At 39.3% G+C, this 27,500-nt stretch overlaps 1 protein-coding gene across 6 annotated transcripts in view; it reads left to right on the forward strand.

Moving 5' to 3' along the window:
• PSD3 (pleckstrin and Sec7 domain containing 3) overlaps positions 1-27,500 on the forward strand; it is a 444,956-nt gene that overhangs the window by 366,988 nt on the left and 50,468 nt on the right. For all 6 annotated transcript variants that reach the window (XM_075204582.1, XM_075204583.1, XM_075204584.1 and 3 more), the window contains 2 exons: positions 3,559-3,602; positions 23,658-23,854. In XM_075204582.1, coding sequence (XP_075060683.1) covers positions 3,559-3,602; positions 23,658-23,854 — 241 coding nt within the window. The remainder of the gene's footprint in view (positions 1-3,558; positions 3,603-23,657; positions 23,855-27,500) is intronic.

The following is a 27,500-nucleotide window of genomic DNA, read 5'->3' on the forward strand; positions in this document are numbered from 1 at the left end:
GGTTTTGACAGATGCCATAATAAATGTTACAGGGCTATGTGTGGGTTTGTCTTTCAGCTGTAAACATGAGTGATGGAAGACCGTAGCAAGAATATATATAGTGTGGGGAATGATTAGTGCGTTGGGATAGCACTTATAACTGTATCGGGAATAACTCTTTTAAGAATTTTTCAAATATATCTGTGATGTTATGGAAAATGTAATTATTCAAAATACTAAGATAAAAAGTGCAGTTCCACAGTGATTGGAGCATGTAGATTTCAGTATGAGTCATTTCAAGCAGGAATATTCTAATCAATACCTTCCCTGTACTCTATGTTGAGGCTTCAGATTTCGTGCCATGCAGTATAAATATACATTTCTTTAAAGTTATAAATGTTGTTTGTTTTTGTGGATTCTTTTTTCCAATTATATCTATCGCCTACACACAGTGGAGACAACCTCCTTCAATAATAGTCCTATCAGTTACAGTCTATCTTTTCAGTGGGAATTTGTGACATTGCTAAGGTACCACTAACTCCAGTGAACCGATATTTAGGAATATTAAGCTTGTACACTGTGTAGGTAGCTCAGACAGCTGCATTGAAAGTACAGTGACACAAAATATGTCCTCGTGCGTGGTTCCTAAGGGTGTCCTCACTGCCGGATAAACAGCATGTATTTACTTATGCATAGTAAATGGAATTAAAAAATAAAATAAACACTATATTAATATCTATTGTACTGGGGGCACCTGTGTTTCGCTGCTTGAAAGAGTTAATGTTCATCGACGCTTCAAATCCAGACTCATCTGCTGCTCCTTCATTGGGGCAATAAAATTTTTAAAAAAAGTGCTGAGCCTTCCGTACAAGTCCTCCCATAGCTGCCATCCTACCTATATTTCTAATCTCGTCCCCATAAATACTCTTCCAGGCCCGCCTATAATATTTTCCTTCGCAGCTACCAATTTATATTACTGTCTACCCCTCCCTTTCAGATGCTCCACAACCTTCAACATCTTTAAATGGTCTCAGAAGACTAATTTCTTCAAATAAGCCTATATATCTTTTTTTCTTCTCCATCATTTTTCAAACAGCAGCTAAGCCTTACCATAGCCTTTAATACTTTACCCATCAGTAGCTACAATTCGTATTCTCCTATCTTCTGTGTCCTTGATTGTAAGCTCGTTTGGACTGATTTTTTTTTTTCCAGTCATGATCCCTTCAGTGCACAACAATGCATAATATGTTTGCACATTATTAACAATTCAAAACACATTTCTGTACCTCAAAATTATTTTCTGCCAGTGTCTTAGGATAAGTTATATCAGGAATATATAATTTATTAAATAAATAATTACAGTAATGAAGCTGGCACTGTAAAAGCACTATAGGATGTATTACATACAAGATATAATTAACATCTGTTATGTTTATGGCCAGCAAGGACTAGAGCAAAGGACTATTAATAATATATTAATAATGTACCCTAGTGTAAATGACAGGTATATTAGAAGTCATCATGGATCACATAAGCTATATTAGTAATAATTTACTGTAAAGGGGTATATTATTCCTTGTAATACACAAGTTGCTACCAATCTAGAGGAAATCACCTGCTGGTGCACTATATATTATGTACAGAAATGTCATAGGCCACTGTCTATAAACAGGATGTACTCCAATGGATGTGGACAGTGACAAAGCTACCTGACTGCAGGCAATGTGGCCAATACGGGTCCTGGAGGTAAGCCCAGCAAAGCCTGGCACCGACTGAGGACCTCCTCTGTTCTTATGGGGTTTCATTGTGTATGCGCCAACACCCACGCTGGGTCAGACGCGCAGAACATGCACAGGGCCAGCACATGCTCAGAAGAGCAGATTGGTGACTTCTGAAAGTGTGGACCAAAATTGTCAGGTCCTCCTCCAAATTTAGCATGAGGCCATGTTCCACCTCTGGATGTGAATTCATAAAATGAGGTGCTCAGGATGGCTTACAATGTAGCTGTTAGATGCCCACTGTGAAGGCAGCCATTTGTGTTCTCAGCCACAATTCATTACAGCTAATCATTAGGAATTAGTGATAATTTTCTGTGTATTTATGCCTAGTGAATTGATAGACTGAACTGAAATAAATATTGGCTTTGCCTGTAATAGGCTGTTTCCACTATGTGTGATGGCTACAGGTCAACTGGCCAACAGGTCAACTGTAATATTTATATTCATTAAGTCATGAAGTCAAGTGATTCTCCATTTGTAATTAAGTATATGTTGCCAAGTACAACTGCTTAGAAAGAGTTACAGCTGTAAAATACAGAGTTTTGTTACTTACACTTCTAAAATACCACAAATATACTGTATACTCTGTAGGCATTGTTAGACCTTAGGTTCTGTATGTATTTTGGTGCTACCTTGTTCATCATTTAATTAGCCAGTGTATTTTTTTCTCTTAATTAGTGTCATATTTTGTCATTGCTTGATAAAATATTGCAATAATTTGCTAGACGAATAACCCTCTGGGTTAATTAATAAGTTTTTTCCTATTCTTGGTAAATCAGCTTGTATTTCTCTGTGCTAATGACAAGCTATTAAAAATAAATTGACCTTCTGATGGATGTTTCTTGGGAGCTTTGATATAATTTTTTTAAATCTATAAATTTTCTGGCTTTGAATTTCCCCCTCAATAAAACAGTAGGATAAAACACATCATTAAATTCCAGTGAACTGTTATAAATGTGAATTCCTCTCTTGATTCTACATGTTTCCTTAGCTAGTACTCTACCTATTAAGATAAATTATTTTCTCTGCTGACATAATATATTTAGAATTTGTTATAATCCATTGCAGGACAGTATTGACACGGTGTTTCAGTGTGTTGAATTACATTCCAAGAAAAGTCAATAAGGTGTTATTTGCATATAATATGTAATATTATAGAAATATTTTATTTATCATTCTTCTAAATGTACATACCTTTCATAATGAATGTCTCTGTCTCTGTAAAGTAACCAGTACATGAGCATTTCAAAGTCCAAATCTAATGGCCAGTGACACGTCTATCTTTTCACCAATGTTAATTACATTTCTGGTCATCTCACTTTTTAATGTTGGCACTTGTCATTTTTCAAGCGTGATATTTTCTATAACATTCAGAGTTGCAGGCTGTTTCTGGAGAGAAAAAAACCGGTCATTAGATTTCCTGTTTGATTGCATAATTAATTGAAATATAAATAAACCGTTCAGTAGTAGCTGTTCATAAATTATGTTATGAAAATACTTTGAGATTAAAGCAAGTACTTATTCAGATGTAGGAAATTGGTATATGTGTAGTCCCACTGTGACAGGCCGACAGGACCTTTACACATACTAGGTCTAGTCAGTTAGATCCCAGCTAATGAGAATCACTGCAGACGTTGATAGGAACATCGCAATATCATCCACTGTCAAACAGACATGAGAATCAGTTCTAAGAGCAATTATTACTTGGTCTTCTATATCAATTGTACTGATAAAGAGAAAAATCGTAATATTTTAAAATCAGATAATATAGGTTTAATGCTGTTTTCTCTATTTTTTATAGGCTCTTTACAACTCTATCAAGAATGAGAAGCTGGAGTGGGCATCGTAAGTGTAATTTATGCCTATTTTAAATTAAAAGTAAGATTATGTCCATGTCTTCTTTGCACTGATAACCATTATGAGGGTGCTGGGAAACCTGTTTTTTTCAATCCTGATCAATCACAGAATACAGAAACTTGTAAACATGTCAGATTGGTTTGCAGCTCACTACTGGTCTTGCAGACATTGAGTTATCTACAGGTGGTTGGTTGCTACTAACATTGTCATAGTGCTCACAGATGCAGAAGCATAATGGTTCTGCTGACCAGTAAGACTAGCTATAGTTAGGATCCAAAAATAAGCATTGACATAATGTCTCGTGATTTTCTTGTTACTTTATTCAAAGCATGAAGATGCATTTTCTCTTTGCAACTAAATGGTATCTAAATTACACTAATTTTCACTACGGGTAATTTGTTCGCCTAGCAGAGTTTTGACAGAAGATTTTCTTTAAAATGTTTTTCCTTTTAAAGTGGAAAAGCTAAATAACTGCACTACCAGAGGAACTGGTATTGAGGGATCCTTTAGATAGTTTCAATAAAGTATTACATGTCTTCCTAGCACCCCCGAAAAATACAGGGCTTTGCTTATTCATTAACATATATGATTCTGTGTTGCTGTAAATAGTGATGCAACTGCTTTTATGAAGTAAAGCAGGAAATTGTATCCATCTTAAGGTAAATTTCACTATGGTTCATTGTTTTTTTTGTCTTCTTCTGGGTCAACTAACAATAGATTATTAGGATGAAAGGTTGAACTTGTTAGATATGAATTTCCATCAACCTAATTAACCGTATATCAGTTACAATCTAAAATCTTTCACAGCTCTTGTGCACTTTTAACTGTACTGATATTATATTTATTAATTGCTGTAACTTTATTTTCAATTGCTTAACACTTTTAAGCAGCATATATGTGAACTTAGCTATAGGCTGTGGTTTTAACTCTGATTTGGAACCTCCTGGAGCACTGAGCTTGTTTTATAGACAAGCCTTTAGCTCTATTAATTCTAGGGCTTCCACTCCTTGAAAAATACAATACCAAAATGTAATCTGTCGGATTCACATTATCTCTTAAATGAGCTATGACATCTAGCACAATAAATTGGAAAGTTAGATTCCTGTTTTTTACTTAATTGTCGTAGTACTGTAAGCGATTATTTGCAGCAATTATGTACTTAAAGATTGTTGGTTTTAAATGTAAAATTTGTTGGTTCCAGGGTTCAGATTAATGCATTTTCATGAGTTGTAGTCAAATATGTGACTTAATACACTGCAACTCCAGTGAAGAGAATAAGTGTTATTGGGGAATTTTCCAAAGTGGTGAAAAAAATTATGGAAACCTTCCTTGAAAAAAGACACAAACAAAAATGTAACTAAGTTAGTAGAAAGAGGACATGGAGCACACCTCTATGCTGCTAGATCAAGCACCTTGTTTTAGTCTAGTGTCAAAAAGGAACTGAACCTCCTCTTAGGTTCAGATGCAGTGCCTGTATAAAAGTTGACTGGACAAAGGAGCACATTTTCTGGAAACTTTGTATGGCAGTGTTTCCTAATTCCTTTCCCTAAGCCCTGCTAACGGTCCAGGTTTTGAGGATTTCTATGCTTCACTATAAGTAATTTAATAAGTGCCTCAATCATTTTGATTTAGCCATCTGTGCACAAACATGGATATCATCATAACCTGAAATGTTAAGAGGGGCTTGAGGAATGGATTTGGGAACCAGGAGTGTGTTTTTCAGGAACTTATTGAGGCACTACATTGCAAGGCCATGACCCCTTCCTAAGTCTCTGTGCTGTATAGGTCACAACCCTGAATTTTATATTTTTTTTACGTATACCTATAGACCTTAGGATTACTTAACACAAGTAATGTGCAAAGTTTAAATGAGAGTCGACAAGTGACCTTAAGACACAGTTTTATAAGAAAATGTCTATATCGCTTATAGTTTGATTTTTTTTTTGTTTTGCTGGGCAGAATGACAGAGAGAATACCAACATTTCAACTTAAGTTGGTCACACAATTTGTTTGCTCTGCTGGTTGATGACTAAATAAAGTGTCCATCTTCCTGTCAGTGCCGTTATTTCTTTTTACCGTGAATCTTCAGTATCAATAGGTTTTTGTAATTGGTGGACACAGGGCAAATACTACTATTGCCACCTTATTAAATGTTCTAAAACAATTACAAAGACCTGATAATATAATGTTTAAATATCTTTTTCTTGGAATACAATTTTTATTGATTCTAGCTGACATTGTTTTACCTAGTATGTGTTGACTGCTATTCATTTGCTTAAAATAAAACAAGCCGGTGCTCAGGATTATATAGTAAGTGTTCTAACAACATTCTGGGTTATCATAGGCTGATAAGTGTTTCTGTCACAGAAACTTGATGTTAATAGTACTCTGACCTATATTTTTTCTTTTCCCTTCGTATTAGTAATTTAGAATGCCATTGTTTCTATTTATTTCACACAAACACTTTACCACCCCCTAAAGCCATACTTTTATTCTTTTTTGTGTCACTATCCTCTCATAATACAACAGCTTTGCGAGCATGGTCTAGTATCAGTGGACATGCTCCTACATCTGTTGTATTATGTGATGCTACCAATGGGGTGGCCATGGTCTAGAGATCCAAAAAAGTTTCTCACGAACAAGAGGAGATTTTTTATATTCAACTCATAACCTCTAAGAAGGAGTAACATAAAACTATAGCATATTTATTGTCATAACAAATAACAACATAAATATAAATTGTAATATTATAGTGTAATCTGGACATCTCTAGAATATTAATGCCACTGAATACTATTTGAAAACAATTTCCAGGGATTCTCTGCAGTTTGGGGAATTTATTCTGTATACTACCAAATATACGATTGTTATTGACTTGTTCATTTATGTTTAAGGTTCTGCAATTAGTACATGCTCTAATATACATTTAATCCATACACTTGTTAAATCAGGCCTGTTAAGAAACATTTATTAGCCAAGTTAGAGATTAAATTGACTGTGCTTTTCTGTCAGTTCAGAGACTACTTTGGTACCGGGCATACCTGTTTGAAGAGGGCGTCACATTATTGTATATGAGCGTTACGTTATCAGGTCACATCCATTTAGGGGCTGACTGGCAAATTATAACCCAGGGGCTGCGAGACTCAGCTCAGTAGCCTACTAGGAACATTTTTGAAGGCAAAAAAATTCAGGAAGCCCAGTGACCCATTCCAAGGTAGCCCACTATGGTACTGGCCCGGGGGGCACATGCCCCCCTGTCGCCCAGCCCATCCAGCCCCTGCATCCAATCCTGTGACACCTTTTTTGGACAGGTAGGCCACACCACTGTGGAGTCCCAGAAAATCGTGTGTTGGTCAGGGTATTCATCCCCTTTAATACTACTCATTTACTGTAGGGCCTGATACTTTAGTACTTCACTTATATGTTCAACCACTATCAAGTCCTGTTACTCGAATAATTAAAGCAATGTAAAGTTATGTGAATCTGAACACTTTGTGTGGCACATCAACTGTGGCAAAACATTTCAGATAATGCCGTGGTTTAAATTACTTTACATTCACCTTAATGTACCTATGAATTAAAAACACTGAGAAAATTATGTGTAAGGTGTGTTACTGTATTGACATCCTATAATATATGCACGACAAATGAATAAAGCGCCTATTGGCTCCAGAGGTCAGTAATCAGCCAATGAGGTGCGGCTAGCCTGTGCTGGAAACAGTCATCATCATCGATTGTATTTACACTTGCCCTCTAGCAGGTGCAAAAGATACGGCTCCTGACAGACATTTATACATAGGGCAAATATGAATAGCTTGGTAATAAACACATGGTACTTAGCCATCATTTGACTTTGCTGCCTTATTACCATCTTTAATTATTGTTCTGATATAGATTAAACATGGGAACAACAAAAATACTTGTTAAAATGTAGTTCCTAACTAGCTAATTGTATAATTGCAAATTGAGATTTGATTATGCTTGCAAGATATTTAAATAAGCTACATGGGGTGACGATAGAAAGAACTTTAAGATGTTCCCAGCAGCCTAGTGTTTTATTACTGTGCATAAAGTCTTGATGTTAAAAATTAATCTTGGAGGTGGTGTTAACTAAGAATGTCATATACACATCCTAGGTGCACAAGATATACCATGCCCACATTCTGTGCAAGCAAACTGATGCATTTAAAATAGCAAGTACCTCTAAATGTTTATATAATCAACCAGCACCTTATTATTTTTTTAAATATATACAACACCTTAATTAATTTAAGAGTTAAATTTGTCTCAACCCTTTGTTGCACCATTTTTGTCATAATTTAGCCACTTGATGGATGACATTTTACTTAACATTGTTAGCACAAGCAATAATATAGGTCTAGTTTACACTGATCACACATGGTATGATCCTGCTACTCCACCTGAATATGGAGTGATAAGAGCCGAGTCCGTTTTGGCCAAATGTGTCGAGATTCTTCTGAGTAAAGGATTTAAGGGTATATTTTCTCTATATATACTCAATACACACTTTCAAAGGAATCAGCAATAGTATTCAATATTTACAAAAAGTATTGCAAATGTATAATAGATCATCATGACTGATAGTATTATTAGAGTAGGACACTCATGTTAAGGTCTATATTTGAACAGTTGTGTCATTTTTAAACTTACTATATCTGTAGTATGAAAATCTAAGATAACTTTTTGTATTGGTTTGGATACAAATGCTCACTTTAAGAAATAGCACTTAGTGTTCTGGTCAAATGGAGAGAGTGAATTAGTTCTGCCATGCACTCCGGCAACATTAGAAACTTCTTTATGTGGTGTGGAGAGGTAATATCTACTGTTTTATAGGGAAGAATGAGGCTTTCAGTCAACCACTGTTTCTGTGAATATGCTGCTCAAACACTGTGTAGGAGCTCACTGTAATAATAATATACAATCACTGCCATTCATAGCTGGATTGTGGGCGACTGTTCCCAGATGATCGTTCAGAACTAATGCTGGAAATTTGCAATATGTTTAACCTTTGGGTTTCTAGTGAATCAGCTACAAAATAATGCTTTACTTTTACCATACGCAGTCTGGATTTAATGATAGGAGGGATGTTTAACATGCTGCATGGAATGGGGCCTCCAAGAGTTTTATAACCCCACCACTCTAGTAAATCATACTTACATACTTTTCATACCTTCTTTCCAGATGAAGGTACTAAAGAAATATTTGGACGGGGCTTAATGACCTGACTTACATTGTGTAGTGGACGGAACAAATCATATAATCCTGTAAATTATGTCACCATGCTCCTGCTCACTGAATGCTAGGAGTTTGGTGACACAATTAGCATTGCAGCACATCCCCAATCTCTTTGCAGGCCAGTGAGTAACCTTCAGGGAGACTTGCCTTCACCCACAGGAGTTCAGGATGTGTCCCAATAATCTGTGATCGTCCCGAACATTCCAGTAAAGTACAATGTATTAAACTTCAGCTTGTCGTCAATATTCATGTTTGCCGTTATGGCTATGTGCTTCTAGTTATTGCCAGATATTTAATTTGGTTTGTAAAGTGAAGTGTGCAAACTAATTGAAGCCTTACGTGTAGTTTGGGGAGGGCCTCATAGCAAGTTAAAAAGTAAAAGTGACACATGAGAAAAGAGGAATAAGTTAAATGTCACCATGTATACAGATTCAGATATACAAATTCTCCAGCCAAAAGGCAAAGGCAAAATAAGCTGTGTAGCAATAGTGTAAAGCATGGCATATACAATGCCTTAGTTATCTTGTGGGGTCATCACTACTTTGTGATTTTCATCCATTCTTAGGTCACCACTCTGGGCACAAAGCACCCTTGGCTTTTGTGATTTGTCCTTCAGCCAGAGAACCAAAGTAGACTTTGCAAGTGCCTCCTAGAATTGAGAGTACTATACTTGATCTCGATTGGCAGAGCAGTGACCAAGAAGCCGAGTAACTGCCTACCACTGTTCTCCTGAACCCAAAACCACTTCATCAGTTCAGGTCGTTTTGGTCAGCAGTACAAATAGCCTCATTAGAACATTGAGTAGTAATACGGGAGGGGGCTTTCAGGCAATGCTTCTAGGGAAAAAGATTCCTGTAAGCCTAAAGGATAAGACACTGCCAATGCCAAAAGCATTCGGAATCTGATATCCCTGCAAGTCATAAACCAGAAGACGCCATTGTCATTATTTTATAAACCCTGTGGGTGGGACATTGACTCACAGAACTGCCATGTAAATGACATTTTCCAGAAGCCCCTTATCCTTTTGGAAAGGTTTATTTGAATATTTGAACACTTTCTCCCAGGGAGCATTGACTAAAAATCTCCTGAAACTCATTGTTCTAATGATCGCTCTTGGTCAAAGCAGGTGAAAATGGATTTATCTGCTGGTGGATGTTTAGTGTTCGTAGAAGCCTGTGTCACGCTGTAAAAACTTGGTGGGTTCATATATCTGTCCTAGCATTCACCAGATCTCTAATAATTTTAATAAGACTTCTTTAAATGGTTGGTATGCAGTATAATGCCCAAATGCTATTATTAAGTGAAGTATTCTAGGTAGAGGCACTCATTATAGTAACTATTTGTATGCTTATACAAATCTTTAAAACAAAGCTATCAATATTTGTCAATTCTCTTATGTTTACCTGAAATACTTTTTAAATGTTGCCCCACATGCTGGACATCAAGCAAGTCACTCAATAACGCAGCATTTGTGGCCCAAAAATAGGTCTTACAATAATCTAAACAATTGTTGGTAAAAAAAAAGTAGTAGTGAGAGGACCACTATACGCTCTGTTTGTGGTCATCTTTTGTCTGCTCTAACAAGCCCCAAAATAGCTTTAAGAGATCAGGCTGCTCAACCCCATACTTGCCAACTCTCCTGGAATGTCCGGGAGACTCCCGCATTTCACAAGAGTCTCACGGACTCCCGGGAGAGTGTGGAAGTCTCCTGGATCTGCCCACTTCCTAGTGAAGTGGGCAAAATTAGGTCCAAATTGCTGCGATTCACCGGGAATCGCTGTGTTTGAGACAAATTTTGGAGCCCCGCCCCCCATCACGCCCACTATCCCCGACTGGATCCCGGAATCGAACTTTCAAAAGTTGGTAGAGTATGCTCAACCCCTTTTGCGGAACGGGTGGATTCCGTTTGATAAGGGCCCACATGTATGTGACCAATTTGGCCCTCCACGTGAGTGATCAAAGTGGACAGTGATAATATCGTTCAATACTTTGGCTGATTGCTAAGCATCTAAGCATAAAGTCAGTTGACAGCATATTTTTTTGCAGGATTTAAAACTTTCCTTCATTTACCATTGTTTCATCCTCTTTAAGTGCTTGTAAAATATTTGCTGTTGTAATAATCTATGATAGAAAATGCAGACTTTGTAGCGTTCTTAAAAATATTTGTGTTGTCATGCTGCTGTAGATTAGTTTTAATCTTAGGATGTAATTGATTATAAATTGCAGCTAGCAGTAGTTAATATTTCTTTTTAAAGGCTTTTACTTATCTATGTTGATTACAAAAGCAGATCATGTAAAAATGTCCCTTGTGTTTTATAGCTGGCAGTGAATGGAATTTTTTTCTACTAAAGTGCATTTAAAAACAAATTGCCTATGAATAAAATTAGTATTTAATGTTTATTCACTCAAGGTTCCCAATATGTATAAATCAAACTCTTAGGTAAGTTATACTATCCATGTCTGTTCATACTGCTAGATTCTTGTCATTTGACGCATGTAAACAACAAGAACGGAGGTAATACAGAAATATGGAACAAATTTGTATTAAAGAATATACTTCTATCTTAAACACATTTTGTAACGGACTATAATAAGAAGTGAAATATACACATACACATTTGCCTTTTTTTCTTTTAAATATGCATACGTTTTAATTTTTTCCATATAATTAAATGAGATTAGAATTAAATAATATATATTTTTTAAACCGTGAATTGACTAAAAAAACAAGGTAGTATCAAGTTTAAATCCATTGTTTAAGTAATTGTTTTTTTTATTTTTTTTTACAATGATGAGTTCCCTTTTTAAATGTTTGTGGGGGTACAGTGGTAGTGAAAACGCACTTGAAGGGTTGTGTATATGTACTGTTTCACTTGACAGAGATAAATGGCAGCAGAGAGAGAAGACCTTGGGTAAGATTATTTGCTGGCATAAGCATACTGCCCATGTGCAGTTCCTACTACCAGGGGTGGTGGTTCAAGCAAAGGGGCGGTTTCTGTGTAGCTTGCTTCCCCCCTTCTAAGTGCATGTCTGCAGACAGTTAAAACCTTTTAAAAATTTGCCTTTATTAATTAAACTTTATTACACACGTATTTACTGACCCTTGCCAATGAATGTTCAATGAAAGCCCTGGTCCTCTTCATTACAAGTAATCCATATTATCTTGTTTCAAGCCCTTGGGCAAGGGATTGTGTGAGAATAATAGAATAGAGTACTTTCATGGGAAATAATTATATTGACCACCTAAAGATAGCCAGCTTAATTCTCTGATATTAAGTTGCTGGATCCCAAAGATACACTTTATCAATAGGTACTGCATCTTAGTAAACATTGGTGAGTGGCAGGTAGTAGTGATATTTGCTTTGCGATAAAATATGAGATAAGTCTGCATTTCAGTAGCACAGACAAATACTTTTTTTTAAACAATTTTCTAGGCTATCTTGTTAATATCAATTTAGTAAGGGTAAATACATTGTAAGTATTTGCTATACTGTATGTTATTGTGTCTTTGTATACTGTATATTAGGGTGTCTTGTTGTGAAAGTTCTCTATTGATTTTACTTTTTTTATTAAATGTGTGTATAAGTAGAAATTGTGAGATTTGCTCCACTTTAATGGAGCAGATGATTCTAAAAAATAAATATTATATAGAAACAATTTATAACTAGTACACGAGGGGTAACTACCCTTAGATGTTTGGTACATATATAGATTTATTTATTTTGAAGTGATTCTTCTCCTTCAGTGCTTAGAGCAGTGTTTCTCGAACCCAGTTCTCAGGACACCTAACAGTGCATGTTTTCCAGGTGACAAGGGAAATTATTATACCACCTGTGGATCTGTTACAGTGTGTCAGTCAGTAATGAGTACACCTGTGCTAAAAGCAAGGAGATATGGAAAACATGCACTGTTAGGGGTCCTGAGGACCAGGTTTATGGAAAAACTTTAGAGGACACATTTACTGCTGGACTGCATATCTCTAAGTATTTAGTTAATTACAGAGCTTTCTAGAGTAAACAATTTACATAGTTAAGCCTCTTACATTATATCATCACTTGCAAAGTGTTTTGTAAACAAAAACCTAATTTATACAAAAGTAGTTTGCTAGGTAAATATTGCTTTAGTAGTAGCAATCCATCTCAACTGTTCTAAAAGCATTTTCAATCTGTCTAAATTATCTCCTATTATAAACATATTCAATGAGTAACATGGCAACTGTTCTACTGACTGACTACTGCATTAATTATTTTAATCAAACTTGGTGTCTTTTGTACGTACTCTAATTTTTCTTTAAAAGATCAACCTTTATCTAGATGTATTTTAAATATGTCTGGTTTCACTGTGTAAACCATATCTAAAAGTATTTTTTAATTAAATGAGTCTTTAAAATCATTTGTGAAATACAGTGTGTGTAATATCTTTAGAAAAATGGTTTATTTGCAACATTTATTTAGTCAAAATCAATATTGGCAAAGCAAATATTCTGATATCATGCTAGACTGAATACGCTTTTAAGTCAGATACTGATTTATTAAGAGGTATGTTAATATTTGCAGAAGACAGAGGCAATGTTCAGAGAGATGTGAGATGCATCATGTACTCTTTAAAAAATGAACACATTATTATCGTAGATTCGTAAGGCGCCACAGTGTTTCAAAGCGCCGTACAGTAGGGAAGACAGTACATACATAAAACAGGGACATGCAAGGTAGACAAAATAAATGCAGACATGAAAACAAAGTGTATAGAGGACCCTGCTAATTAGAGAGCTTACATCCTAAATGGAAGAGTGCACAGCTGAAACAAGAGGAGCTAGTGCGGCTTAGAGTGGAGATTGGGATAGTTGTAAGGGTGCATTAGTGTGAATAGTGTTATTGAGGATAAGGTCACCTCTAAAAAAGAGATGCGTTTTCAAAGAGCTTCTAAATATTTGAAGGCTGTGGGTAAGTCTGAATAAGCGTGGTAGTGAATTCCAAAAATGTGGAGTAGCTCGGGAGAAGTCTTGTAGGCGGGAGTGAGAGATGGTTACCAGAGACGAGACAAGGTGAAGGTCAGAGGTAGATCTAAGGAGGGCGGGAGGGAGAATATTTTGATATGAGATTTGAGATGTATGCAGGGGTAGTGTTGTTGAGGGCTTTGTTGGTAAGGGTGAGTAGTTTGAATTTGATTCTGGAAGACACAGGGAGCCAGAATAGGGATTTGCAAAGTCATGCAGCAGATGTGGAGCAGTGATAGAGGAAGATCAGTCTTGCAGCAGAATTTATGATGGTGTCACGTTACCAGAGAGACTTCAACTGGATCCTGATAGTTCAGCCGAGATTGACGTTACTTCAGCGAGGGGCGCGGAGTCTAACAAGTGAAAGGTGTTCACCAGAGATTCCCGCAAGGGAATATGGGCTTTGCAGCTTCCACTTGCAGGTCGCGGTCCCCTGGAGACAGCAGACGGAGCGTAGAATCAGGTAGAAGCAGCGCTGTCACTTGATAGCGGTGTTTAGGCGGGAGGTTTGGCAGCGTTGTCACTCGAGAGAGAGAATATAACTGAGATGTTCAGCGAAGTAGTCACTAGGGAGCTGGTTAGCAGGAAAAGATAGTGTCGCCACTTGGAAGTGCTTTACCGGAATGCTAGCAGCGTAGTCACCTGGAGGTGAGTTCCCCGGAGAGACGTAGCCTGGAAGCTTGAGGGAATAGAAAAGACACAGGAGCTGTTTCCAATCTTAAAGTCAGGGATTGACTGAAAGAACCAGCATTGAGTTCTGGTCAGAGGAAGTAGATATAGTGCAGTTCCAATTGACCAGCCAATAGAGGGCAGTGAGAACACATAAAGCAGTTAGACGGTTCTGCGCATGCACAGAACCACTGAGCGCTGAACGGAAGAAGGGGAGAGACAGCGCTGGAGAGTTGCAGCAGCGTGGACCAGGTAAGTGAAAGAAATAGCGGGTCTTGGTGGGGATGGCCTCTGTAGTTAGCGGGTACACCCGCCGGCTCCCGGGGAGGCAGCGGGAGTCCGGTGCGTGACAGTACCTCCCCCTTTAGAGGTGGGCACCGAACACCTAGGACCTGGTTTCTTCGGAAATTTGGAATGAAATTTTTTCAGCAGAAGAGGAGCACGGATGTCTGCAGCCCGTACCCAGGAGCGCTCTTCGTGACCGTATCCCTTCCAATCCACTAAATACTTGATTGTTCCTCTAGAATTTTTGGAATCCAGAATATGGCTGATCTCGAATTCATCAGTTTGTTGGAGAGAAAGGGGAGTGGTAGATGTGACAGGAACCGAGAACCGATTAATGATGAGTGGTCTCAATAAGGAGATATGAAAGGCATTGGCAATACGTAGAGTGGGTGGTAGCCGTAGCTTAAAACACACGGGACTGATTACTTGAATGATCCTGTAAGGACCAATGTAGCGAGGAGCAAGTTTCATGCAGGGCACTTTAAGACGGATGTTCTTTGTAGATAACCACACCTTGTCGCCAACCTTCAAAAGAGGAATAGCTCTGCGTTTTTTATCTGCTGCCAGCTTGTAGCGAGTAGAGGATTTCTGAAGGGCCTTTCGAACTCGAGACCAGATGGATAGAAAGTCCTGTCGAAGAGTGTTAACTGCTGGAACTTGGGTGGGAGGGAGGGCTGAAAACTCTGGCATACACGGATGGCCTCCAAATACCACGGAGAACGGAGTGGTTGATGTGGATTCGTGAAAGGAATTGTTATGTACGAACTCTGCCCAGGGTAGCAAATCCACCCAATTACTCTGGTTGGCTGAAGAAAATATCCTGAGAAACGTCTCCAGATCCTGATTGACCCTTTCTGTCTGGCCGTTGGTCTGGGGATGATATGCGGAGGAGAATTTCAGACGGATACCCAGAAGATGACAAAGGGATCTCCAGAATTTTGAGACAAATTGTACCCCACGATCCGAGACAATTTCAACGGGGCAGCCATGTAGTCGGAAGATTTCCTTAATGAAATGTTGAGCTAGACATGCTGAGGATGGAAGGCCGATGAGTGGAACGAAGTGTGCCATTTTCGAGAAACGGTCCACAATAACCCAGATGGTATTAAATTTATTAGCTGGAGGTAGGTCAGTGATGAAGTCCATGCTAAGATGGGTCCATGGCTTGGTAGGTAGTGGAAGAGGTTGAAGTAACCCTTGTGGAACCTGGCGAGGAATTTTGTTTTGGGCACAGATAGGGCAAGCAGCCACGAAATCTTTAACCTCGGAGTGGAATTTGGGCCACCAGTACTGTCGAGAGAGTAGTTCGAATGTTTTACGAGAGCCAAGATGACCTGAAAATCGTGAAGAATGACACCAGTGAAGAAGGCTCTTCCGTAGATGAGGAGGAACAAATGTTTTTCCCTGGGGGGGAATGGGGTTTGAGGAAGTTGAGAATAACTTAATGCATTTGGAGTCCAGGATGGGACGTTCCAGCAAGGTGTCTGATCCCAAATTTTCTGGGAAAGCCCGGGATAATGCATCCGCTTTCCTATTTTTGATACCGGGTTTGAAGGTGACCCGCAGATCAAAGCGGGTAAAAAAGAGGGACCAGCGGGCTTGACGTGGATTCAGGCATTGGGCTGACTGGAGATAGAGTAGATTCTTATGATCCGTGAAGATCGTAACCGGGTGACGAGCCCCCTCTAGAAGATAACGCCACTCAGTTAGAGCCAACTTCATGGCCAGGAGTTCTTTATCCCCAATGGCGTAATTACTCTCTGCTGGCAGGAACTTGCGGGAGAAGAAAGCGCAGGGATGGAACTTGCCTTGAATATTTTTTTGCGAAAGAACTGCTCCTACACCGGTGGAAGATGCATCCACCTCTAGGAAAAAAGGAAGAGAGACATCGGGTTGCTGGAGGATAGGTGCCGATGAAAAGGCTCTTTTGAGAAATTGGAACGCTTCCAATGCTTCTGCGGTCCAATTTTGCGGGTTTGCCCCTTTTCGGGTGAGAGCTGTCAGAGGTGCCACCACAGATGAGTAACCAGCAATAAAGCGCCTGTAATAATTGGAGAAACCCAAAAAACGTTGAATGGATTTGAGTGTAGTTGGTTGGGGCCAGTTGATTATAGCATGAACTTTCCCCGGGTCCATTTGTAGACCGGAGCCAGAAACCAAATAGCCCAGGAAAGGCAACTTAGGGACCTCAAATATGCATTTCTCCAATTTGCAGAACAAATGGTTGGTACGTAATCTGGAAAGAACTTCAGCCACATGTAAACGATGATTGGGAAGATCTTTGGAGAAGATTAAGATGTCATCCAGATATACTACGACATTGGAATATAGCAGATCGCGAAAGATTTCATTCACAAACCCCTGGAAGACGGCTGGGGCGTTACATAAGCCAAACGGCATCACTAGATATTCGTAATGGCCGTCCCGTGTGTTAAAAGCCGTCTTCCACTCATCCCCAGAGCGAATCCGGATCAGGTTGTAAGCTCCGCGTAGATCGAGTTTAGTGAAGATTCTCGCACCTTTAATGCGATCGAAGAGTTCGGTGATTAATGGAATGGGATAGCGGTTTTTAATAGTGATGGAGTTCAGGCCTCTGTAGTCGATACACGGACGGAGAGCTCCATCTTTTTTTTTCACAAAGAAAAACCCGGCCCCGGCGGGTGAGGAGGAAGGTCTGATGAAACCACGTTGCAGATTTTCCTTGATGTAGAGTGTAGTAGCCTCTGTCTCGGGCAGTGAGAGTGGATAGACTCGACCTCGTGGAGGAGTTTTCCCCGGAATGAGATCGATGGGGCAATCCCAAGCTCGATGGGGTGGTAGACGCTCAGAGGAGGCTTTAGAGAAGACATCCGAAAAGGAAGAATACTGGTGCGGTAACATAACTGTGGTGGGTTCTGAAGGAATCTGTGTGAAGCCGAGAGGTTTGACTGGTGTTAGGCATTGGCGAGGGCAGGCAGGACCCCACGCAATGATTTGTGATGAAGGCCAATCCAGATGGGGTGAATGTAGATGAAGCCATGGTAGACCTAGGATGATTGGGCTGATGGTTAGTGGGAGAACGAGAAAGGAAATCTTTTCCCAGTGGAGAGCCCCAACTTGCATGGAGATGGGTTTTGTTCGTTTAAGAATACTTCCATTAGGGAGACGGGAACCGTCAATGCCCGTAGTAGCCAAGGGCTTTTTCAGCGGAACAGTGGGCAGCGCTAGCCTAGTAACCAGAGATTGTGACATAAAGTTCCCGGCTGCTCCAGAATCCAACAAGGCCTTGGACGACTGGGGCCCTGAAAGCAAATGTAAGGTGACAGGGAAAGAACACGTTAGATCTGGAAAAGAAGTTGGAGAGGAAGTAAGAGTCCCTAGACTGACCTCTCCAGTGCAGGCTAGGGTTTGTCGTTTCCCGAACGCCGGGTACATGAAGCCAGGAGGTGACCAGGATCTCCACAATATAGGCATAGTTTATTCTTCATTCTTCTCTCTCTTTCATCCGGAGATAAACGGGAGCGCCCCAGTTGCATAGGCTCATCCGTAGATGTAGGTGGTTGAAAACGAGGAGCTAGACGAAAGGTAGACCGTCTAGGAAGGTCTTTCTCGGACGATCTATCCCGAAGCCGAAGATCTACCCGGTTGCAGAGAGAAATTAGGGCATCCAAGGTGGGTGGCAATTCTTGAGAAGAGAGGGCATCCTTGATTTTATCTGACAGCCCTTGCCAGAAGGCAGCAACAAGAGCCTCATCGTTCCACTGGAGCTCGGAAGCTAGGGTCTGAAACTCAATAACGTATTGAGCCACAGAACGGGAATTTTGACGTAGTCTTAGGATGCTAGTAGCAGCGGACGTCACTCGTCCCGGCTCATCAAAAATCCTCCTGAATGCCGAAGTGAAGGCGGAAACATCATTGAGAAGATTGTCATTACGTTCCCAAAGAGGCGAGGCCCATGCCAGGGCTTTCCCGGATAGGAGGGAGACCATATAAGCGACTTTTGACCTGGGAGTAGGAAAATTCTGAGGTAATAACTCAAATTGAATGGAGCACTGATTTAAAAAGCCTCGGCAAGAGGTAGGATCACCATCAAATTTGGAGGGTGTAGGCAAACGCAGAGAGGAAGCGGCTGCAGCAGGGACTTCGACTGCTTGTGGTTGAGCAGCCGGCTGAGGCGGGGTCTCCTGTAAGGCGTCTAAACGGGATGCAAGAGTTTGCAAACCTTGCAGAAGTTGCATCTGAACTGCATCCTGACGCTCCACTCTTCCAACCAGGTGTTGAAGCATGTCCTTGGCGGAAGGTTCTCTATCAGGATCTGACATGGCTGGTTCTTAGTGTCACGTTACCAGAGAGACTTCAACTGGATCCTGATAGTTCAGCCGAGATTGACGTTACTTCAGCGAGGGGCGCGGAGTCTAACAAGTGAAAGGTGTTCACCAGAGATTCCCGCAAGGGAATATGGGCTTTGCAGCTTCCACTTGCAGGTCGCGGTCCCCTGGAGAAGTTCTCAGCGAACACAGCAGACGGAGCGTAGAATCAGGTAGAAGCAGCGCTGTCACTTGATAGCGGTGTTTAGGCGGGAGGTTTGGCAGCGTTGTCACTCGAGAGAGAGAATATAACTGAGATGTTCAGCGAAGTAGTCACTAGGGAGCTGGTTAGCAGGAAAAGATAGTGTCGCCACTTGGAAGTGCTTTACCGGAATGCTAGCAGCGTAGTCACCTGGAGGTGAGTTCCCCGGAGAGACGTAGCCTGGAAGCTTGAGGGAATAGAAAAGACACAGGAGCTGTTTCCAATCTTAAAGTCAGGGATTGACTGAAAGAACCAGCATTGAGTTCTGGTCAGAGGAAGTAGATATAGTGCAGTTCCAATTGACCAGCCAATAGAGGGCAGTGAGAACACATAAAGCAGTTAGACGGTTCTGCGCATGCGCAGAACCACTGAGCGCTGAACGGAAGAAGGGGAGAGACAGCGCTGGAGAGTTGCAGCAGCGTGGACCAGGTAAGTGAAAGAAATAGCGGGTCTTGGTGGGGATGGCCTCTGTAGTTAGCGGGTACACCCGCCGGCTCCCGGGGAGGCAGCGGGAGTCCGGTGCGTGACAGATGGATTGAAGTGTGGATATATGGGTGTCAGGAATGCCAGATAGCAGGAGGTTGCAATAGTCAAGAGGGGAGATGATGAGAGAATGGATAAGAGTTTTGGTAGCATGTTGAGTAAGAAAAGGGCGTATTCTGGGGCAATGTTTTTAAGGTGGAGTCGACAGGACTGGGAGAGAGTCGGGATGTGAGGAATAAAGCAGAGGGTGGAGTCAAGTGTGACACCAAGGCATCGGGCTTGGGAGACCGAGGAAATTGTGGTATTAATGACAGTGATGCAGATATGAGGGCAGGTAGTGACTCTGGCAATAGGGAAGCTAATAAGTTCAGTTTCAGACATGTTAAGCTTTAGGTAGTGTTGGGACGTCCATGTGGAGAGAACAGAGAGACAGTTGGTTACAGGAGATACTACAGAAGAAGAGAGGTCAGGGGAAGAGATACATATTTGGGTGTCATCAGCATAGAGGTGGTATTGGAGGTCGAATGAACTAATTAGTGCCCCAAGAGAAGAGGTGTACAATAAACACAGTAAAGGGCCAAGAACAGAGCCTTGTGGAACCCCACAGATAGTGGGAGTGGAGGGATGGATGTGTCAGAGGTAGAAACATTAAGGAGCGGTTCGATAGGTAAGAAGCGAATCAGGAAAAAGCTGTGTCACAAAGGCCAATGGAGTGAAGGCTGTGTAGGAAAAGAGGGTGACCATTGCAGAAGTAGACAGATCACTGTTCTCCTCATGATTATCACACTCACCTAATTTTGCTTGGAATATTCCAGTTGTATTAACCCATTTGCTGTTAAGGATTTTTTTCACCCCATCAGTCTGACAGAATCATCGTTGTTTGAAACAAACATGGCTGACCCAAGTTCTGAGCCAGTGCTTGTTGCCTAGGGGGTATGCTTGGCCCCACACATTGTGATGTCATTCTCTTGAATATTGGCTTAGCCCTTAAAAACCTGCACCATTCCTCAGCATGTATGTGACAAGTTCAGCTTAAAAGTGAATAAAAAATCTCCTAATTTAATTACCTCCTGCTATTTAAAGATCTTTGGGGCGTATTCAATTGTTTGCCGTGACCGCCAAAAAACGAGCGCTCGAAAACTATTACCGTTTATACGGTAATATTGCGCGTAATTACCGTTTATACGGTAATTTACTTGCTCAATTTCAGCTCGCTGCTCAGGGAGCTGCGAGCTGAAATTGAGCGAGTAATTGCCGTATAAATGGTAATAGTTTTAACGCGCTCGTTTTTCGGCGGTCACGGCAAACAATTGAATACGCCCCTTTGACTGCATTAAAGTGGGTTGGGGTAACTTTTGTCATGGGTTGAGAGTATTCAATTTGTATTTCTGATTGTTTGACTGGCCTCATTAATTATTTTAGAACCATACCCCTCCCAGTGGCCACTAATTATTTCTATGGGCGCTTATTGATAATCATATGGAACAGTGGGCTCTGTAGGTACAGATTCAAAATGATGTACTAAGGCTATATTCTGTGGCATTACTCCACTGCGGTTTTCAATCAGACCTCTGTCACCTATTTGTTTCTAGTCCTATGGGGTCCATGGCTCTGTTCCTGCCTTTTTACCTGACTCTAACTTTTACTAGGACTCACTCAATCTCCCTTTAGTTGGTAGATTTAAAGGGGATTAATAAAATTAACCTATTTGATCAAATTGAATATATCTACTCTCATCTTCGGAAATATTTTGCTCCTTGCAAATATTTTCTTTCAGAATATATGTTGTCTCATTACAGTCTTTAGAGGTTGGGTTTAAATGTGAATATAAACTAGGCTGTTAGTAGGACAGGCTTACAAAAATATTGTCCTTGGTACCACAGAGACTTCATCACATCTTCATTTTTCATATTCAATATTCCACATTTGAACACTATGAGCAATATTTGCCAATTCCTCCTTTCAAAACTACTAAAGTTGCGTAAGGTTAGTTGGGGAGCGGCAACTCTTAAGGGCCACTCGTGGACATCTATTTTCTTCATTTTAAGTCACTCTGATTTGCTCTTTCAGTGTGCAAGTAGAAATAAGATGTAAGTGATGCATAGATAGTAGAAATGGAGAGGAAAGCATGGGGCTGAGTGGAGAAAATTTATGAAAGTGTAAATAAAGACAGTGATAGGCATGAATTTCTGAGAAAACCATTGCACCACCAATCTCCTAAACATGAAATTTGGACCTGCAAAAATATTTACTTAGAGGTTTATCGCACTGGATGCGCAACACAAATCTCTGGTTTTGCACCAGTGGGCTTAGATGTTACACCCTGGACATACCGAGGTGCACGTGTGCTCTCGTCTCTTGGGAGATGCCTGTGAAAATGGCAATATGCAGGGAGACACACTGTGCAAAGTGTAAAGAGCTCATCAGAAGTCCAGCCTCCTACCACTTTACAACAACCACTTTCTTTAAATAAAATTTCTCCTTAAAACAACTTGATTTGGCCTAATTTATAGCTTAAATTAATTATGAGAGTGAGCTGACTTCAGGACTGCTAAATTAAATCTTGTTTTTTCGATTGCACTGCGTACCATAGCTCCTACTCCAGAGATGACCAAACTCAGTCCCCAAGAGCTACCAACAGGTCATGTTTTCATTATTTATTTAATCATGCACTAGTGAGTTAATCTATTTGGCTGGGTCAGTAATTATCCCACTTGTTTCTACAGACAGAAAACCCGAAAACATGACCTGTTGGTCACTCTTGAGGACTGGATTTGAGCACCTCTGCCCTACTCCATACTTAAGAACACCTTCATTACACCAAACTCCTTCCATTGACTAGTGCAAACATCTGCTCCTTCTCCAAAACTGCTCTCTTGCTCCACAAACTCATGTATTTTGACAGAAGTCTAGCCACGCCTGGACTACCACCAGTGACACTATGTAAATGTGGCCCATTGAATTAATTGGCTTATTGGATGTCTTTAGCTGCTTTAACCTAGCACCAATTGCCAAAAACAATGTTCTACCCCAATGCCTATTTAGCAGTGTTTTGGCAGTTTTAAAAAACAACATATATTTTAAGTTATTTCATGGAATTAAAGGTTGAAACATTTCATATGACATGTTTAATTAACAAGCCAATTGAGCATGCTAATAGCATTGCTTTTCACTTGTGTAATTACAACTGTATAGGACATAAAGGTATACAAGGCAATGTGGAATAAAGCAAACACAGCAAGTATCTGCTTCATAGAAATGTCAGTCTAAAGTACCAGGTCATTAAGCAATTTGCTGATAATTAACACCATCAACTCGCCAAGAGTGGCTTGATGAAAAGTTACATTTGAATACGGTGTTCTCACATAGTGTAAGTATATGTGTCTGCTTTACTGAGCCTTTCTAGATTAAAGTATTTACAATGGCAGTATGTCCATAGGTATCAGTATAAGGTGTTGTTCCTTGTATGTATTCCAGGTAATAGGACTAGAACTCTCATCATAATGATATTGGTGGTAAACTACAGTGTGGGGTGTATTTCTGCCCATAGTTTTTAGTGTTGCTTAGGGGAACCATTACAATCAGAAACCCGGCTCGGCCTAAGTTAGGGACACAATATCTGTATACTAGTAGCATTAGGTAAGTGCTGTTATTGTATCAGCAAAAAATCATTCTGATATATTTACAGTCCTTTAACTGTCACTAATGAAAGCAGAAATATTTTCATGTTATATTTGTTTAACATTAACTCGCCTTATGTTAAATATTATGCCTATTTTTATATTCTTTTTCTTTTCCCCCAATAGAGATGATGTTGATGCAATGAAGAAATCCCCTTCAGACAGCACTGATGACAAAGCCAATGGTACTCAGTCAAAGAGTGTTAGTCGGATTGGAAGTAGCAGCAACCCATTCCTGGACATTCCTCATGACCCAAATGCTGCAGTGTATAAGGCTGGTTTCCTTGCACGCAAAATCCATGCTGATATGGATGGGAAAAAAAGTAAGACTTTTACCTATTTTAATATTTATTGTAGGACAGGTGTCTGTTCTAGAGTCACTTTTGAAACTTTATATTTGTCTGCCAAAATGTTCTATATAACCACAATCACGTAAAATGTCATATCATTGGTTACATGCTTACTTTTTAGTGTTGTTGCACAATTAAAATACAAGTATAAGTGCTGTAATATACAAATTCCAGTTGCTTTTAAGGCAACCAAAATATATAACAAAATATTATGCTTATACAAGCAATAGATTAAGTTGTTACAGGTAGCCAGAGAACTTTGCTCTCTTACTGCATAAGTTCATAAACTGAACTGAGACGTTCTTTACATCACTGATTGTAAGGACTCGTCCAGATGACCAGATTCACTTACTGCCTTCAAACAGAATGCAATACAAGAAAAGCATGTTGAAATATTGCAGGATAGAAATCAATTAATCTTCATGTTATGCTGATATACATATGGACAGCAGTGAAATGTGCGGCACATAAATGACCATGAGAAATGTAATTTTGCATCGTTTTTGTGTTTTTTTGCATTCTTGTCAGTATTACCTTTTTTCACTGCTGTCCATGTGGACAGCGTATACATAACATATGGATCAATCATTGTCCCTTCTGGCTCTTTTCTCATAGAGATTTCTTGCTTTGTATTGTAATTGTGTTACTCATCAGAAAGCTTGTGACCATTTAGTTAGAGAGTGCTGAAGAGTGAAGAGTATTCAACACTAATTTAATCAAGTTATTACATAAGGTAAACGGCACATATTTTTGTCCACTGGAAAGTGACAGTCACCGGTGTGATCGTCGACTGCCCTTCAGTATTCTTTTTTGCCCATTTTGACATTCTTATTATTCACCCACAGCAATGCAGTGAAGCACAAGTAAGCCAAAAAGCTTTTCCTCAATGTACCACAAATGAAAAAGCTATTTTCAACTGACAGCTTTACAAAATTAAATTACCCGTGGGCGCTTACTTGTATTCATGGATGAATTCATCTAGATTATAATCATAAAACCGATTCCTAAGTCTATGCATTATAATGATCGCTGGCCTTGTGAGGATGTGGTTAGTGCATACATCTAAGCTCAAGATTTCATTTAATCTCTCAGTAATTCTTCATTTTTCTCTACATATCAGGTAGTTGTTTTCGATAAGCACATTACATTATTTTTAAGACTTAAGATTAAATTTAGTTAACATGTACTTAGCAAACATTTATTGCAAGTGACCATATTATTCAGGAGCTCACTGAATGGAGCATCTAGGGAATGTCTTCTGCCAAAACCTTGGTTTCTTACTCTGATGACTGCAGCAATTAATATAAACAGCCAGCAATGAATCAGGGCATATACAAGTGATTACTAATACTAAATTTTGCAACAGAGAATTCTGCTTGGTAGTAGAACTGCTACTAACTTTTGGTGTTCAATTTTCCAGGCTTCAATGCCTGGAGAATTTTGAAAGTAAAAAGGGGTCTTGTGCTCGTTGTTGGGACACTGCATATTGGACAAACTGCTACATTGTCCATGCGATATGCAATCAGTAGTAACCCAACAACCTACACAAACCTTGTAATAGGAGATGCACCATGGTGAAATGATTAATTAGAAAGCATAAATTGCTATCTTTGGCCATTCTAGTTATGTGGGTGGAAGCATGATTGCTGCAAAGTAGTATAGAGACTGCCCTTTAATAGCACATTTAAAATATCAGGAAGCCATATCAGAAGATGTAAATAATTATTATGGAAAATATCTATAACTATAAATTGTATTTGTAGTTACAGATATACAAATACCCCAACCTTAACATAAGGTACACACACGCAATTAATTATTTACTTTTTTGCAATGCAATTATAGTCTGAGACCTTAGCACTATTAATTGACCTAAAACATTGTGATATAATTTAAAAGATCATTATAAAGAGACACTACAAACATAAACTTTTTTTTTATCACCAGTCTGAACCAACAGATTTAAGCAATTATTTTTACTATGCATACTCAAAATATCAAGTATATTCTATTTCTATATAGTCAGCAGCTGCAGATGTTTTCAAATTACTATTAGCTATAAGGAATGAAACTGAAACAGCTTACACTGGTTTCTTCGCTGTTCACACAGAGTAAAATACATTAGATTAGGCATTATATTAGAAACAGAGCATTTTCACTGTTCGTTAAAGCAGCATAAAGCCTAAGAAAATGTTCTTGCTATGTTGAGTGGACAAACTATTAAACATTTGTTTGGTTTTTTGACTTGAATGAAATGGCATTTTCATTGCCAAAGAGTTCTCTCTGCTCTCACCAAATACAGATCTATAGAGAAAACTGCAAATCATGTTTAGTAAATGCTGACATTGTTAAACTCAAGTGCACTATGCCGAATATTTATTTAATTTACTAAATTGAAATGTTTAAATATATGTCTCTTACATGGAATTTTAATGCATTTTTGCTTATTATGGCATAAAAAGCTATTTTTTTTCTTACAAATTGTCATTGCTTTTTTAATTTGATGTGTACAATATAATTTACTTGAATTTGAAATATGAACTCTTACATAATAAGACATAACACAAACACATCTACTTGACAAACATTTCAGAGATACATGAGGGTTAATACAAATAATGAGACCTTTTTATTTTTATTTGAGGTTGTCATTAAAGACAAACTGAAACTTAACATGTTTGTTATTTCCATTATTTTTCACATTTCAGAACAACATGGAGCTATGTTCTTTTATTACATTACTTCTGAATTATCTTTATTCATAATTGCTTTTGACATTTCTGCTTAGTCACACGGTTTTGCTTTTGTTGCCCTTCAACACTCAGATTGTATTGCAATGGGTTATGTTTGCATTAAATGCACTTTTGTCTGCCAGTTCCAAATAGAAGATGTGTACTGAACTGCTCTGAACTGCTTACTGTACTTTCATTCTGAATAATAATTATTTGTGTATTTCAACTTAAACTGGTATGAGTGGTAATGTAGCATGATTTAGCCCTTTTAATGTTTTTCCAAAATCACCCTCTCCCCTCCAAAGAAAATAATAATAATGACACTTTTGGCATTATTAAAACCATTGGAATAGCGTTCTCTGGAGTGACGAATCACGCTTCACCATCTGGCAGATGGACAAAACTGGCGGAAGCCTGGAGAATGCTTTCTACCCAAACACTTACTAACAACTGTAAAGTTTGATGGAGAATGAATAATGACCTTGGGCTGTTTTCATGATTTGGCCTGGGCCTCTTAGTTCCAGTGAAGGGTTATCTTAATGCAATAACATTGTAGAGAATTGTGTGCTTACAACTTTGTGGCAAATGTTTGGGGAAGGCCCTTTCCTGCTTCAGTATGACAATGCCCTGTGCATAAAGCATCAAAAAGTCCATCAAAAATGTTTTCCCGAGTTTGGTGTAGAAGGACTTGTCAGGGCTCTATGCAGGTCAGGCTTTAACCCTATTAAATACTTTTGGGAATGCCGACCATGAGCCAGGCCTGATCACCCAACATCAGTGCCTGCACTGTGGATGAATAACTGAGAATACCTTCATCCATGTTCCAAAATCTAGTGGAATGCCTGCCCAAAACAGTGGAGGGAAAGGGGGGATCAAATCCATATTAA

The sequence above is a fragment of the Mixophyes fleayi genome, chromosome 1, assembly GCF_038048845.1.
Source record: "Mixophyes fleayi isolate aMixFle1 chromosome 1, aMixFle1.hap1, whole genome shotgun sequence".
Taxonomy (NCBI): domain Eukaryota; kingdom Metazoa; phylum Chordata; class Amphibia; order Anura; family Limnodynastidae; genus Mixophyes; species Mixophyes fleayi.